Below are 13889 nucleotides of genomic sequence, written 5' to 3'. Positions count from 1 at the left end.
GGGCACATGGAGCCCAGGGCACAGCTGGGAGGGTCCCCACGGCTTCACCCACATGCCAGCTGCGCTGGGAGGTGAGGCCAAGGCGCCACCAGAGCGCACGACAAGGACCCGGGAAGTTGGGACCTGAACTCAGAGCCCTGGTGCCCACAGCCCCGGGCCAGGCAGGGCCAGGCAGGACGCTGGAGGCTCGCGGCAGCCCCGGGAGCACCTGCTGCTGCAGCCGTCCAGAACCCCCGGGGTCCCCAGCAGCTGAGCGACTGACCCGAGTCACTCAGGGGACGCCGGGCTGACCATCCCCGTGCCAGCCACACACATGAACACCGTGTACGTATTACATGTATTAATACACGTAAACATGACACAAACACACGTTTATGGATACACACATAGCCATGTGTATGTAAATATGTATACATGCTCACAGGTACACAGCACAATGTGCATACATCTGGTCACATACACGTGTACATGCTCAGATACACACATGCAAACACATACACACGCACTCAGAGATAAACATGCATAACCCTCCCACTCATACATATAATCACATACATGCTCAGATACACATGCATGCTTAAACACACGGCTATAAACACACGCACATGTATACTCTGATATACACGTCCATGCATGTACACACAGCCGCACATGTATACATTCCTGTGCATATGAACACACACACATGCGTGTGCACAGATGCACACGTGGCCTCTGATGGAGACCCCCCCAAGGGAACACTTGGCAGCCAGGCTCTCACAGCCTGGGAGCCACCGGGCACCCTTGGCCCGAGGACCTCCAAGGACGGACAAGTCCCAGGCCAAGGACCCCGCAGACCCGGCCCCCATGGAGAAGCCACCCCCGGTGGGGCCAACCCTGTCAGCTGTGGCTGGGACATGACATCCCCCGTATGAGACAGCGCCGGACACTCGTCTGAGAGCCAGCGGGCGAGGAGGACGCGACGATGCCGGACAGTGCCGTGGGGACACCTCGAAACACGAGGCCCACGTCCCCACAGCTACTGGAAGTCACCCTGCGCGGAAAGACGATGGTCTCAACCTGATACACATGGCACCACGAGAGGACACACAGAACCACGTCACAGCTGTCAGGCTAAAGGTCCTCGACAAAATACGAGTGCATGCGCTGGTCAGCCACGGAAACCACGTGCCAGGACCGGGGGGTTATCCCAGGAAAGTGAGGCGGGACCCCCCCCCCCAAGAGCATCTCGCAAATGCAGGAAAGACACCAGCTACGGAACACAACCATGTCACAACCGCACCGTCACACCAGGCTCGTGGGGCCGCCCCTGCCCACGGCATGCAGGGCGCAGCCCCCGCCGCAGCGTCAGGGGGAGCGTGCCGCGCCGTCCGACCAGCCGCAGGCTCCACCCCGGTGCGCCGGGCAGAGCGAGCCGCGTCCCGGCCCGGACAGGGACCCCTCAGCCAGAGACGCAGAAGAGCCCAGCAGTGAGACAGCAGAGTCGCGGGTTAGAACAACAGAAATCAGCAGCCCCCATGGACCCCAAAAGAGTCCCCAGGAAATGTAAGGGAAGAGGAGATGCTCTGTGTGATAGCAGCTGACAACTTCCTGTCACCAACGCTATCATCATAAGCGAAATCAACGAGAACTGTCTAAAACCCACACACCAAAACCATAAACCCCTCCCAGATGGACGCACCATGGCGTGGACGCCACAGAGACGCCCGTGTCCCTGCACCCCCTCTTCAAATGCCACCAGGTTCCTTCCTGGAGCTGGGTGAGGTACGTGTCGTGTCCACTGTGACAGCGAACACGCAGGAATCACCAGGGAACCCCTGCCCAGGTGCAAAATCACGCCCTAACACAGAGTTCAGGACCGGCAGACCCAGACCCGCGGCCTGGCCGACAGAGCAGCGGGACGGACACGGCGCCCAGAGCAGCCTCGCGGCACCGGGACACCCGGCCGGCAGGACAGACGGCTCCTCACGCCGGGAAGGAGAGCTGGACTTTGGAATGAGGGGCGTTGGCGCAACGGGGAGGCCGAGGGCAAGAATAAAAGCGGGTCTGTGCCGCACAGCCCTCACCAGGAAATTCCCAACGGCCACCGGCAACATAAACACACAAAATAAACACGCCTTTCGCGCACTAGAAGTCAAGGGTGGATTCTTCTGCGCTTACTTACGCCTCAAAGTCCAGAAGCAACGAAGGAAGATAAAGTCGACTGCCTGAAAGCAAAACGCACCGCTGCCACGGAGGCCACCACGGAGGCCACCAGAGCCCGCGTGGCCAGGTCCCCGGCCAGGAAAACACAGCGAGGACAAGCGCGACACAGCCCCAGGCCAGCCCCACGGAAGCTGGGAATAGGGAGCTGAGTGGTGACTCTCTTCCCTCGTCGATGGTGGGGACCTTCCCAGACAAGACACGAAACACAGACGCAGCCCCAGAGAGCGGCGGGCGCAGCCCTGCGGGAACCTGCACACTCGCCCTTGGGTTCAGGCGGCTTCCCCGGGGGGTCCTGTGTCCCCAGACGTGCCTGTGTCCCGCCAGCCCGTGAGCCTGCTCGTGCCGTTCCCAGGCTGGCGGTGAGTGGCCCGTGCGGATGAATCTGCCCTGCCAGGCCCAGCTCTGCTCGGCAGTGGGGCGTCCGGGACCCGTCCCAGGCCATCCTGAGGGGTCTCCGCCGGCTGGGAGGTCCTCGAGGCCCACTGCTCAGAGCGAGGGGCCCAGACGGGCTGCCCAGGCCGAGGGGCCGGGCCTGCGGCTGGAAATTCCCTCAGTCCTCAACCGGCCGCCAGCACCTCCCGTAGGGCCGGGACACAGGCTCAGGTTGAATGGTCACAGCCGTCACCCACGGGGAGGAACATGTGTGGCTGCCAGAGGCTCCCGCAAGAGGTGACGCTGGGCTGAGGCCTCTCAGGCCAATGCTGGGACCGTCCAGGTGACTGGGCAGGAGGACGGGGCTGGGACACGGGCACCAGTGACAGTCCGGAGCAGGAGTCACCCGGCCTCCAAGGCCACTGTGCACATAGGCTTGGGCAGGGCTTCCCAGCCACACCTGGTCCTCCTGCCCCCTCCTCCAGGCAGCCCTCCCAGACCACCAGCTCCAGGTCCCTCTCGTTCCTTGGCCCTTCCCACCTGTGGCACACACGTCCCGAGGGGCCAGCACGTGAGTCGGGCGGGGCAGCAGGTGACTGCAGGTGAGAGGCTGGGAGCAGCTCTGCCGCACCTTATTGGGCCAAATGCCCAGGAGATGCCAGTCCCCAGGGCGACTGTGACGACCGCCACGGCCGCTGTGGCACCTACGTACCATCCAGAAGAGGGTCCCCGTGGCCAGGGCGGCATACTGCTCGATGGTAGACAGCACGCTGAAGATGAGGCAGACCAGGACGATGAGGAAGCTGCAAAACAGGCCACACGGTCAGCGCCCATGGCACCTGTCCACCCGGCCGCCCCGCCCCCTAGGCGCACCTGGGCACGGAGGCCCCACGCGTCGGCCCCACCCGGCATGAGAACTTAAAGCCCCGCCCGAGCCCAGTCGCCCGCGGCTGGCACGGACACGGGCGCGGAGCATCTGCAGAGGGACGTCCCCCGCCACAGAAAGGGGCGAAGCGCCACCCACGCCGCGGCCGGACAGACCTCAGAGGCACCACGCTAAGACCCCGACACAAAAGGCCACCTGCTGCACGACTGCGTCCAGGACAGGCCGACGCCCGGGAACAGAAAGCAGACTGGCCACGGCAGGAGGGCACGGGGCTTCCTTTTTGGAGCGACTGAACGTTCTAGATTTCGATGGTAGTGACGGCTGCGTGGCTCTCAATGCCCCAAGTACCAACGGCGGGCAGTGGGGGGGAGCATTCCACCTAACGCGCCGTGAGCTGGGGCCGACGGCGTCACGGTAAAGCTGCTTCTGCTAATGACTCCCAAAGAGGAGTTGAGCCCCCAGGGCCCGGGCAGGGGCTCCTGGCGGTGACAGCGTTGGAGCTGCCTGTCAGGTGGGCCCTGACTCCCGCCCCTGCTGTCAGGGTGTCGCCAAGAGTCTGTGGCCCCCAGAGGGGCCTCGAGGCTGCAGGGCGTGGCCCTTCTCCTCTCGCTTCCCCTCCCCGGTCCCAGAGGCCGCCCAGCGCGGACTCATCAAAGGGAAGGAGCGAGGAGCCCCGCCCCGCGCCAGCGCTCTGGCCTGGCCGGCACACACAACGCAGAGGGCGGCCTACTCTGATCACAGCAGAACGGTGACGATAAGGAGGCCACCTCCTGCGGCAAACCCTTCAGGGCCCTGACCCTTGGCGGCGGCCTTTCCTCTGAGCTCAGTGTCCCCGGGTAGCACCAGGCCAAGGTGGCCCCGGCCCTCCTCCTGCCTGGGAAGAGATTCCAGTGGGCGCCGGAGACTCCAGGCACCCTTGAGGGGGGTCCTTGGGGACAGGACAGCTAGGAAGCTGCCACATGGGAAACGTGGACAGAGAGAAAGCCACAGGCACAGAGCCCAGGGGCCCACAGCACTGACGCTCGGCCCAGGCCTCCCCAAGATCCTGCCACCCCAGTGGCTTTTAATGCCCCCCACCCCGGTCCCCCTGCAGCAGCCGGGATGCCCCCTGCCTGTCCCCAACCCAGCAGGCTCAGCGCCACTGGGACCTCACCCCCACCTGTCTGTCTGCCGCACACAGCCCAGCCCACCCTCCCCGGCCCCCGAGGTCACACATAGGCTGCCTGCCACAGCCAGTCCCAGCCCTGGCCACTCCCCGCCCAGCCCTGACCTTCCTGGGGCAGGTGAGACTCTGGGGTCCCCCGCACACTCCTATGGGAAGGGCCACCCGTTCCTGACCTCTGGCGCCCATATCCCTCCCACGATGACCCACTGCGCTGCCCCTCAGTGGGTGACAGCCCAGCGTAGTGCTGGCCCTGGCCACACCCCCACCGAGGACGCCTGAGCCAAAGCACAAGCCTGATCGGACCCAAGTCTCAGGGCGGCCCCTGCAGGACCGAGGGTGGGGCACGCAGCCCCGCCCGCCTCGGGCCTCACCTGCCGCCACCCCGCTCCGCGCACGCCTGGCGCTCCTGCTCGGTCGAGCTGCCTGGCGCGTTCACCCGCAGGGCCTCCCGCCAGGTCCCCTCCTGCGCCCCCCGCCCCGCATCACCTCAGACCCGTCCTGCCCAGCTCGGACGGGGCGTCCAGGCCCCTCCGAGCGCTCCCCGGGCCTGCTGTCCCCACCCTGCAACTGCCCGTGCCCTCGTCTGTCTCCGAGTCACCAGTGCCACTCGGAGCAGGCAGAGTCACACACCCGACAGACGTGGCTGGGACCCCAGGCCGGACCCCAGGGGGAGCCCTCCGAGGGGAAACGCAACGTGGGTTCCCAGCTCAGCTTGGGACCTCACGGGGACACGAGCAGGTGGGCGGGGCAGTGCCCATCTGCAGCGGGTGCCGTCCCAGGCTCGGGGAAATGGCTCGGGCCACCCCGCCCTGCACGGAGCGCAGTGCCCACTGTGGGGCCAGGGGCTCCACCCAGGCTCTCGGAAGGGGCCCTGCGTGGTCCCAGCCCCACCCCGCACGGCCTCTGCCCCTTGCTGGTCCGGCTGCCCAAGGAGCCCCTTCCCCGCGGCGGGAGGGGGCGTCAGTCGACACCCACCGGCCAGGCCACCGTCCAGCCTTGCTGAGTTCTGCCGGCTGAACAGTTCTGCAAATATTTGAACACGCTGCTCTGCCTCAGACAGAATTGTATAATAAAGTTTGCTTTTATCTCCTCCAGATAAAACCAGTTTTATCTTATTTACCACTTTATCTTTTCCTGTCCTGGGCGGAGCTGGGAGCCTCGGGCGGCTGAGCCAGGGTCCCTGCTCGCGAGGAGCCTAGGCCTGGGTGCTGCTCCCCTCCCGCCCCGGCCCCCACGGAGCCCGGACGCTGCGGCCCCGCCTCCGAATGCCGCCCCACCAGGTTCCCAGGAGGGCATGGCTGGGGGGCTGGGGGGCTGGGGGGCTGCGAGGTGGAGACAGAGCACAGCCCGAGGACAATACCCTACTTGTTTCCCTCGGTGGCAAAGTGACCTCAGGAGCTGTGACCGCAAGTGCCGCCCCAAGGGACGTCCAGCGTGTTATCGGACATCATTCCAACGTCTCAGCAGCCAGGTGCCCTGGAAACAGGAAGGAGGCGGGGGCCTGTCTGGGCTGCGTCTGAGCCCTCTGCAGGGGGCCCCCCCAGGGTGGAGGCGGCAGAGTGTGGGGGGCTCGGGGCCACTGGCAGGCTGTGTCTAAGGCAACCAGCGGGGCCGGGACTCTGAGACCTTCTCCTTTGCATGTGCTGGGCCCTGGCTGGCACCTCTGCTGGGGCTGGGTTGACCCAGGTGATCCTCAAGGACCCAGCCCAGGCAGGTCCCCCCCCAGGAGAGGCGGGGGCCACTCAGGTGCATGTCCCGCTGGCGGCAGCAGTGTCTGTAGCTGTGGGGGCGTCTAGTAGCCCTGGGATACCTCCCAATACGCCGAGAACCGTTAGAGAGAACCGTGTACTCCACGTGCTGAGAAATCTGTGTTTGCACCTTGATCCACCGCACACGAGAATTAAAAATTATGCGAACACCGGAGAAGGTTTCTTGGTCTGGACAAACGTCACGCACAAAGGACACGAGAGCGGAGAAACCGCAGACACTACGCTGAGCGGGACGAGCTGGTGACAGAGGACAGATGCCCCGAGATCCCACCCACGTGATGTCCCCGAGGGGTGGAACCCGCAGGGGCCCAGGGCAGGACGGGGGCGCCGGGAGGGGGTGCGGGAGTTGGTGTCTCTCAGGGACAGACCCAGGGACAGACGAGGATGCTCTGGAGGCGGCTGGTGTGATGGCCACACAACGTGGGTGTCCTCATGGCGGTAAACTGAGCGCTTAAAAGTGGTTGAGATGGCAGATTTTGTATCATGTGTATTTTGCCACAATTAAATTTTAAAGGAAACTGAGTAAATGACATTTATAAACGAAGTCTTGGACGGAAGTGTCACTGCGGATGGTGCACAAGGCCCAGCGCGTCCACAGGCCCTGCGGGACGGGACCCCAGGCCGGTACGCGGACGGCGGTTTGTTGAGCTGGGCCCTGAGCCGGCTGCAGAGGGCTCCGGGCGCGGCTGCACGAGACCAGCACCGGGTGCTAAAACCCCAAGCCACGGCGAGGGCGGGGAGTTTTTAAACAAAAGTCACCTGGAACATTCCAAACACCCCTAACAGGCTCCTCCCCAGGAAGGAAGCACTGGGGGCCGGGGAGGGGCCGGGCGCCCGCTCGCTCCCTGCCCACCTGCCCTCCATCCATCGGCGGTGGGCTGCCCGGCCACAGTGGGGACACTCAGAGCTGGGGGACAGCGGCCTCCGGCCTGCGGCTGAGTCGGCACCACAGACAAAGCTACGGGCCGGTCACCAGCACCACGTGTCTCCCGGGCAGTGTCAGCAGGGGCCGGGGGACACGAGGCCTCCACCGCCTGCTCCCCAGCACCATGTGGGGGGGGACAAGCGCGGTTCCCTCACCTGAGCCCGTGGGGAAGGCAGTGCCTCCCCAGTGAGGAGACAGAGGCCCTGTCCCAGGCCACCCACCCACACAAGCCCCCTGGATTGGGGACATCGAGGCTCGGACACAGTAGGGGATACACCCAGGGCCACATGGATGTGAGAGGCTACGAGTCGTCTGGGCGGGGGCCGGGGGTGACAAGCAGGTCTGGGCCCTCCCTCCCAGCCTCTGCGACCAGGCCCCTGCATCACTCATGTCTCTGCCTGCTTGGCCCACGCCTCCTCCATCAAAGCTCCCGTGTCCCCTAGGGGGACACTGGTCACGGGACTCAGCCCACCTGGGTAGCCCGGGACGATCGCCTCGTCTGGGACCCTCAGCAGCAAAGATGCTTTTTCTATAAAAGGCCACATTCCCAGGCTCTGGGGATGGACGCGTTGGGGCCTCCGTCCAGCCTACTGTGACGTGTGGCAGGTGTGTAATAGATCACTTCGATGGCAGGAAGTATCAGTGAATCTTTTTTTTTTTTGAGACAGAGTCTCACTCTGCTGCCCGGGCTAGAGTGAGTGCTGCCGTGGCGTCAGCCTAGCTCACAGCAACCTCAGACTCCTGGGCTTCAGCAATCCTCCTGCCTCAGCCTCCCCAGTAGCTGGGACTACAGGCATGCGCCACCATGCCCGGCTAATCTTTTTCTGTATATTTTTAGTTGTCCATATAATAATTTCTTTCTATGTTTAGTAGAGACGGGTCTCGCTCTTGCTCAGGCTGGTCTCGAACTCCTGAGCTCAAATGATCCACCCGCCTTGGCCTCCCAGAGTGCTAGGATTACAGGCGTGAGCCACCACGCCCGGCCAGTATCAGTGAATCTTGAATTCTTAAGAATCAGAATTAGGCATCCGACAAAAACATATATTAACATTGTAATTTTTATACCACGGTTTACACTGTTTCCTTTTCATCTTCTCGCCTTGAGACGCTTCACTGAGTTGCATCTGCCCAGACTCTCTTAAGAATAAGGTCACGTCCACGTGTCCCGGAACCAGCAGGGGACGGTCTCTCTTCCAAGACATCGTTCGGCCCATGGCACTATCCAAACCCCGTCACGGTGGGGAGAGAGCAGACGGCGGTGACAGCTCAGGTGCGGGCGGGACCCGGCCCGGGCCAGGCCCCTGCAAGGGCAGCACCCATGGTGGGCAGGTTCCCGTGGGGCTCACAGAGTTGGTCTCGGCCCCTGGGGGCCTTCGCTCCTCGCCAGAATGACGCAGCCCCTGTGGCCACCACACACCCCTTGCCGATGCCCGTTACTACGCAGCCACGGAGCTGGCAGCCACATCCTCTTTACAAACAGGCCCCCAGGTGGCCACCCCAGGAGTGTGGTCCCAGCGGGTCAGAGGCCCCAGGCATAGGGGGAGGGGACGAGCCATGTAAAAGCCCCACATCCTCCTGTCGGCTCTAAACCTCACAAGGAGTCTGAGAAAGTGATCCATCACTTGTTTACAGGAGAGACTGGAGAAGCTCAGAGAGGTTAAGTGACCTGCCTGGAGTCACACAGCACTGAGCAGTCAGCAGACACTGGTCTCCAGACCTCCCACCGCACCCCGAAGCCACCAGGGAAACCATGACCCACAGGGTCAACCTGGAGCGGCAGGGCTTCCGGGCTGCCTGGCCTTCCAGGAGGGGCTTCCGGAACGAGGCCCGGCCTGGTGGCGGGGGGACGAGCCCCAGGCAGGCTCAGGTAGGAGGGCTGTGGCATGTCCCGGCCCTCGGAGTGGCTGGAGTGTGCAGGAGGGCCCGGGACACAGCCAGGCCCTGGCAGCCTATGAGCAGGGCGAGGACGGGGCTCTCCTCCCAGGGACCCGGAGGAGGCGGGTGGTGTGGCAGAGGGTCGGGCCTCCCCAGGGCCGGGGCTCCGTCCTCCTGGTGCCGGCCACACTCGGCCTGGCTCCCCGGGCCCGTGATAAGACGCCCCGCAGAGGGTAAATTTAGAAGGTGCCGGGAGAACAAACTGAAGTGACCCCACGGACACGAACTTATCTGCGGAGGACGCACAGCCTCGTCCCTTGTGAGCGTCCCCAGGGTGGGAGGGGCTGGGCAGCCCCTCCCAGGGGCCAGATGCACCTGCACCCACTCCCAGGCCCCGGAAACGGCCAGGCCCCTGCCTGGGGACAGCCCGGTCCCACAGCCTCGCCTGGCTCCGGGCCTCGCCCCCTCCGATGCCAAGGTAGCACTTGCTGTCCTGGGGCGGGTGGCCTCGCAGGGCAGGGGCAGGCACCGGTGGCGGGTGTGAGGGGCTGGCTCTACGGCCTAGAGGAAGTGGGCAGTGCTCCCAGGCACCTTGAGCCGAGAAGGGGGTGGGGGGCCTGGTGACGTCTCAGACACGCTGGGCACTCAGGTAGCCAGGCCCACGAGAGCCACCAGAACTGGGGGCTGGGCCTGCAGGACTCATCTCTATGCTGGACGGTCCCTTGTTACATCTGACCCAGGTCTTTCTTGCTGTAGTTTGGTCTCCAGCAGAAGGAAACCTCCTGCCCCGCCCCAGAGGACACAGGATCCCTGGAGGCTGAGTGCGTGACCTCTGAGCCTCAGTCTCCCCACTGGGGAGTGGGGGTGCACCAGAGGTGTCCCCAGCCTCTTGATTGATATTCTAGACACGGAGGCAGCCCCAGGCTCTGTGGCCCCAGGCTCTGTGGCCGAGCACTTTGGGGGCAGGCGGGGGGCGATCAGTGTGGACTCCCGTCTGCTGTGGAAACAGCTGCCCCCACCCAGAAGGACCCTCATGTCCCACGGGGCCCTCGAATCACGGCACCTTCCGGCCGAGGTCTCCGATGCTCAGACCTCCCTGCAGGCCGACACCGGGGCTGCCAGGAGGAGCAGACGGGCTGCGCCGGCGGCGGGGCCCCCCACGAGGGGGCAGCAAGGGCGTGGACTCTCCTCACATGGCTGCTGACCTGCTCTGTGAGCATCGCAGATGAAGAACCCCCCCCCCCCCCCCGAGTCCCCAGCGCCACCACGCGCAGCCTGGGCTGGGGGACAGCCAGGCAAGGGCAGCCGACCCTGCCGGGGGCCACCAGGACCAGGAACCCGGCCAAGCGCGGCCTGGGCCCGACCACCCAGCCTGCTCGGACGAAGAGCTGACGCCTGGGCCCGGACGTGGAGCCCACGCGTGCTTCTCCCGACGGGGCCACAGGGTCAGGTGACCCTCGGGGATCAGCTCGGCCGGGCCACGGCGCCCAGCTGTCGGTCGCCCTCCTGTCTGGACCTTGGTGGGAAAGCATTTTTCCGACGGGATTAACGTTAAGTCAGCGACTCTGAGCAAAGCGGTCGCCCTCCAGGGGCGGCGGGAGGCGGCAGAGCAGCCAGGTACTAGGGCGCCCGATTCGCAGGTGGGGAAACAGACTCAACGCGCCGAGGGCGTTGCTCAAACCCAGCTCGCTCCGGTCCCACCTGACTCCCCACGCCCGGGGCTCCCCACAGAAGGAGAAACGCCGGCACAGGCGCCCAGGCCCGAGGGCCCGGCCCAGACGAGAGCCAGGACCACTGGCCCTGCGCCCCCCGGGCCTCGGCTTGGTCTCGGGTGAAGCCCAGCGGCTCCCGCTTCCACAGAGGACAAACAGGCCCGGAGAGACGGGGCTGCCCCCGCGACGCTGCGCGATCGCTTCTCAGAGAACAGCCGCAGGGGTCCCCCCAGCCCCCCGTAGGGAGCTTCTCGGTCGCTGCCCCCTGCGTGTGTTGGGCACGGCCCGCCCACAGCCGGCAGGCGCCAGGAAGACCCTGCCCAGCTTCACCCTCCGGGTCGGCCCTGGCAGCCCCCGAACCCGGCACGTGCAGAGCCCGACGTCGGGCACGAAAGAGCCCAGGGCCCCCATGGGCACTGCCCCCGGAGTTGTGCGATGTCACGACCAGGAAGGAGCTGCCGTGTGGCCCCTGCAGCCACGTCACACGGGGTCAGGAGTCACCAGGTGAGACCTGGCGGCCCAGAGCCCACCACAGCATCAGGGCTCCAGCCTCGGGGACCGTCCTTCCCACCCAGAGGCCAGAGCCCGGCCACAGCCGCCTTCCTGAGCCGGGACCATCCGTGTTCCCGAGGCCCTCGCCAGGGGCTGTGCCGAGGGTCCTAAGGCCCCACAGTCTGCTCCCCAGGGACCCTGGCCGGGAAGCCCTCTGCTGACCAAACAAGGACCCACGAAGGGGACGGCCCACCTCGGGGGGAACACACCAACCCACCCACCCCAGGCGGCGCCTCCTCAGTGGGGCCGTTCACCCGGCCCCAGGGGGGCGGCCGCACCCTGACCACAAGGGGCAGGTCTCAGGATCGGGGCAGGGACGGAGCCTCTGTCCGCGCTGCGCTGTGGCCGTGGACGTCCAGGGACCCAGTCCGCCCGGTCTCAGGCCCACGGCAGGGCGTCCTGGCTCAGAGAACAAGAGCGGCGAGACGCGGGCATGAGCCATGAGTGCAGTCTCGCCTCAGGCTGTCCCCGGAAGCCGCTGAGGGACACCTCAACTCGAAGCCCGCTGGCCCAGTGTGGTCACGGCTTGTCTGTGGGGAAGTGGGGGAGACCTCGTCCCGGGTGCCACGTGCCCTGCTGCAAACCCACAGCCACCAAAGGGGAACCAGGGTGCACGTGAGCAGGGACGGGGATCTGGAGGGTGTCAGGGGTGCCATGGTTGGGGGACAGTCCCTCGCTGTCACAGGGACTCCACCTTTCTGCTGGTGGCCCCCAATCTGGCCCCCATGCTTCTCTGTGTGCTGCTGACATCTGGGGGCAACGGGGCCACACCTGCAGCCCCCCAGCACCTCCCCAGCCAGGGCACGGTGGGACTCTCAGTCTCCAAGGACTGCAGGGGTCCCCTGACCGGCAGCTGCGGCCCTGAGCCAGGCCCCAGCCGGCCCCCAGTGAGGTCCGCACCTGGGCATGCCAGGGCTTGCTGTCCGACTGGGTCTGACTTTCGGAAAGTCCTCCCTCGCGCCCACCCTCGACCTCTGCCCGGCCCGCAAGGCTACAGCAAGGACACCTGGAGGCAGGTGGGCAGCAGAGGCCACAGCAGGGGGCCTGGGTCATCGGGACTCGGGGCCGCGAGCCCTGGGACCCTAGGCCCTGGGATAGAGGTCTGGGGGCCACAGACTCGGCCCCACAATGACAGTCTTCAAGGAAGGCAGCAGGGACCCGGCAGGAACTGAGCGCGATGCCCCTGCGGCCATCGCCTGCCCCGGCACCAGCTCCTCCAGCCGCCGAGGCCACCAGGGGACCTGAGTGTGCACCGCTGTCACCGTCACTGCACAGCCGCAGCCTGGGGGCCCCCAGGACGAGTCACAAGTCCCACTCCCGAGAGGGGCGGCCAGGCCTCTGCAGACCCTGCCTCCAGGAACGAGACAAGCTCTGCGCTTCCTCTCGCCCGTCCACGCCCCTCTCTGCCCTGGGGCCTCCCTGTGCTCGGCTGCGCATGGAGCTGCCCCCACGCCGCCCAGCGCCTGCCTCCCCCGCCTGGGCTCCTATATCGAGGTCCCCAGTTTGGGGAGGACTCTCCTGGCTGGACTTCTCCCGGCCCCCCAGAACCAGGGCCGGCCTCCCCCCAAACCAGGAGCCACTCGGGGGCCGGGGGGAGGAAGTGGCCAATCGTGCAGAAGGCCTGGCAGGGGCGTCGCTGATCCTCACGGGCAGCCAGGGTTACCCAACAGCAGACGTGGTGGCGGTTTCATTTCTGCCGCAGCATCCTCGGTCCCACTGCACGGTGGACACCTCTGCACGGTGACCAGGAGAAGGGAAACGCCCTCGCCCGCCACGTGCCACAAACCACCGAGCACGGAGGGAGGACCCACAGGCAGGGAGGGAGGACCCACAGGCCACGGAGTAACCAGGCCTGGGCTACACCATGTCCCTACCCACCTAGAGTCCCACCACAAAGGACACGTGGGATGCAAGGCTGCTCTGGCCCCATGGGGGGTTAGAAACAGGAATCGGGTGGGGTCTATTGCCACCCCCAGGAAGCCCTCCAGTGGCACCCCAGGCCAGGAATAAATGCACATTCGTGGCCTTGCCTCCCAGGCCCAGTGGGGTGTGCCCTCCCCCCACCCCCAGGCCTCCTGCCTTCCCACTCCCGGTCCTTGTCCCGGCAGCGCCCACCCAGAAAGCACTCGGTGCATGTGTGAGCCAGGCGGGCCCTGGGGTGCGGCGGGAACGACGCTGACACAGGGAGAGGGAAGATAAACCAAAGGCAAACGCACGAGTGACGACTGCTGGGAAGAGAAAGGAGAGTCCCAGGGAGTGGCAGGGCAGCGGGGCTGCTCGGGGAGGTGACGTGGAAGTGGAGCCAGGAGAACAGCTGGGGACGGACACTCCAGGCAGAGAGAGCACACGTGCAAAGGCCCGGAGACACTGTCACACGTGCGCGGGCTGAGGGCCGGCTGGCGGAGCGGCCGGAGGGCAGGCGGAGCCC

General features: G+C 65.7%; 1 protein-coding gene across 1 annotated transcript in view; it reads right to left on the bottom strand.

Moving 5' to 3' along the window:
- The window catches only part of KCNQ1 (potassium voltage-gated channel subfamily Q member 1), a 292046-nt gene extending 288681 nt beyond the window's left edge, over window positions 1-3365 (bottom strand). The window contains exon 1 of the mRNA XM_045558459.1: window positions 3290-3365. Coding sequence (XP_045414415.1) covers window positions 3290-3292 — 3 coding nt within the window. The 5' untranslated portion in view covers window positions 3293-3365. The remainder of the gene's footprint in view (window positions 1-3289) is intronic.
- Between the last annotated feature and the right edge of the window lie 10524 nt (window positions 3366-13889).

Source organism: Lemur catta, chromosome 7, assembly GCF_020740605.2.
Source record: "Lemur catta isolate mLemCat1 chromosome 7, mLemCat1.pri, whole genome shotgun sequence".
In the NCBI taxonomy this organism is placed as follows: Eukaryota; Metazoa; Chordata; class Mammalia; order Primates; family Lemuridae; genus Lemur; species Lemur catta.
This window is presented reverse-complemented; position numbering and strand designations above follow the sequence as displayed.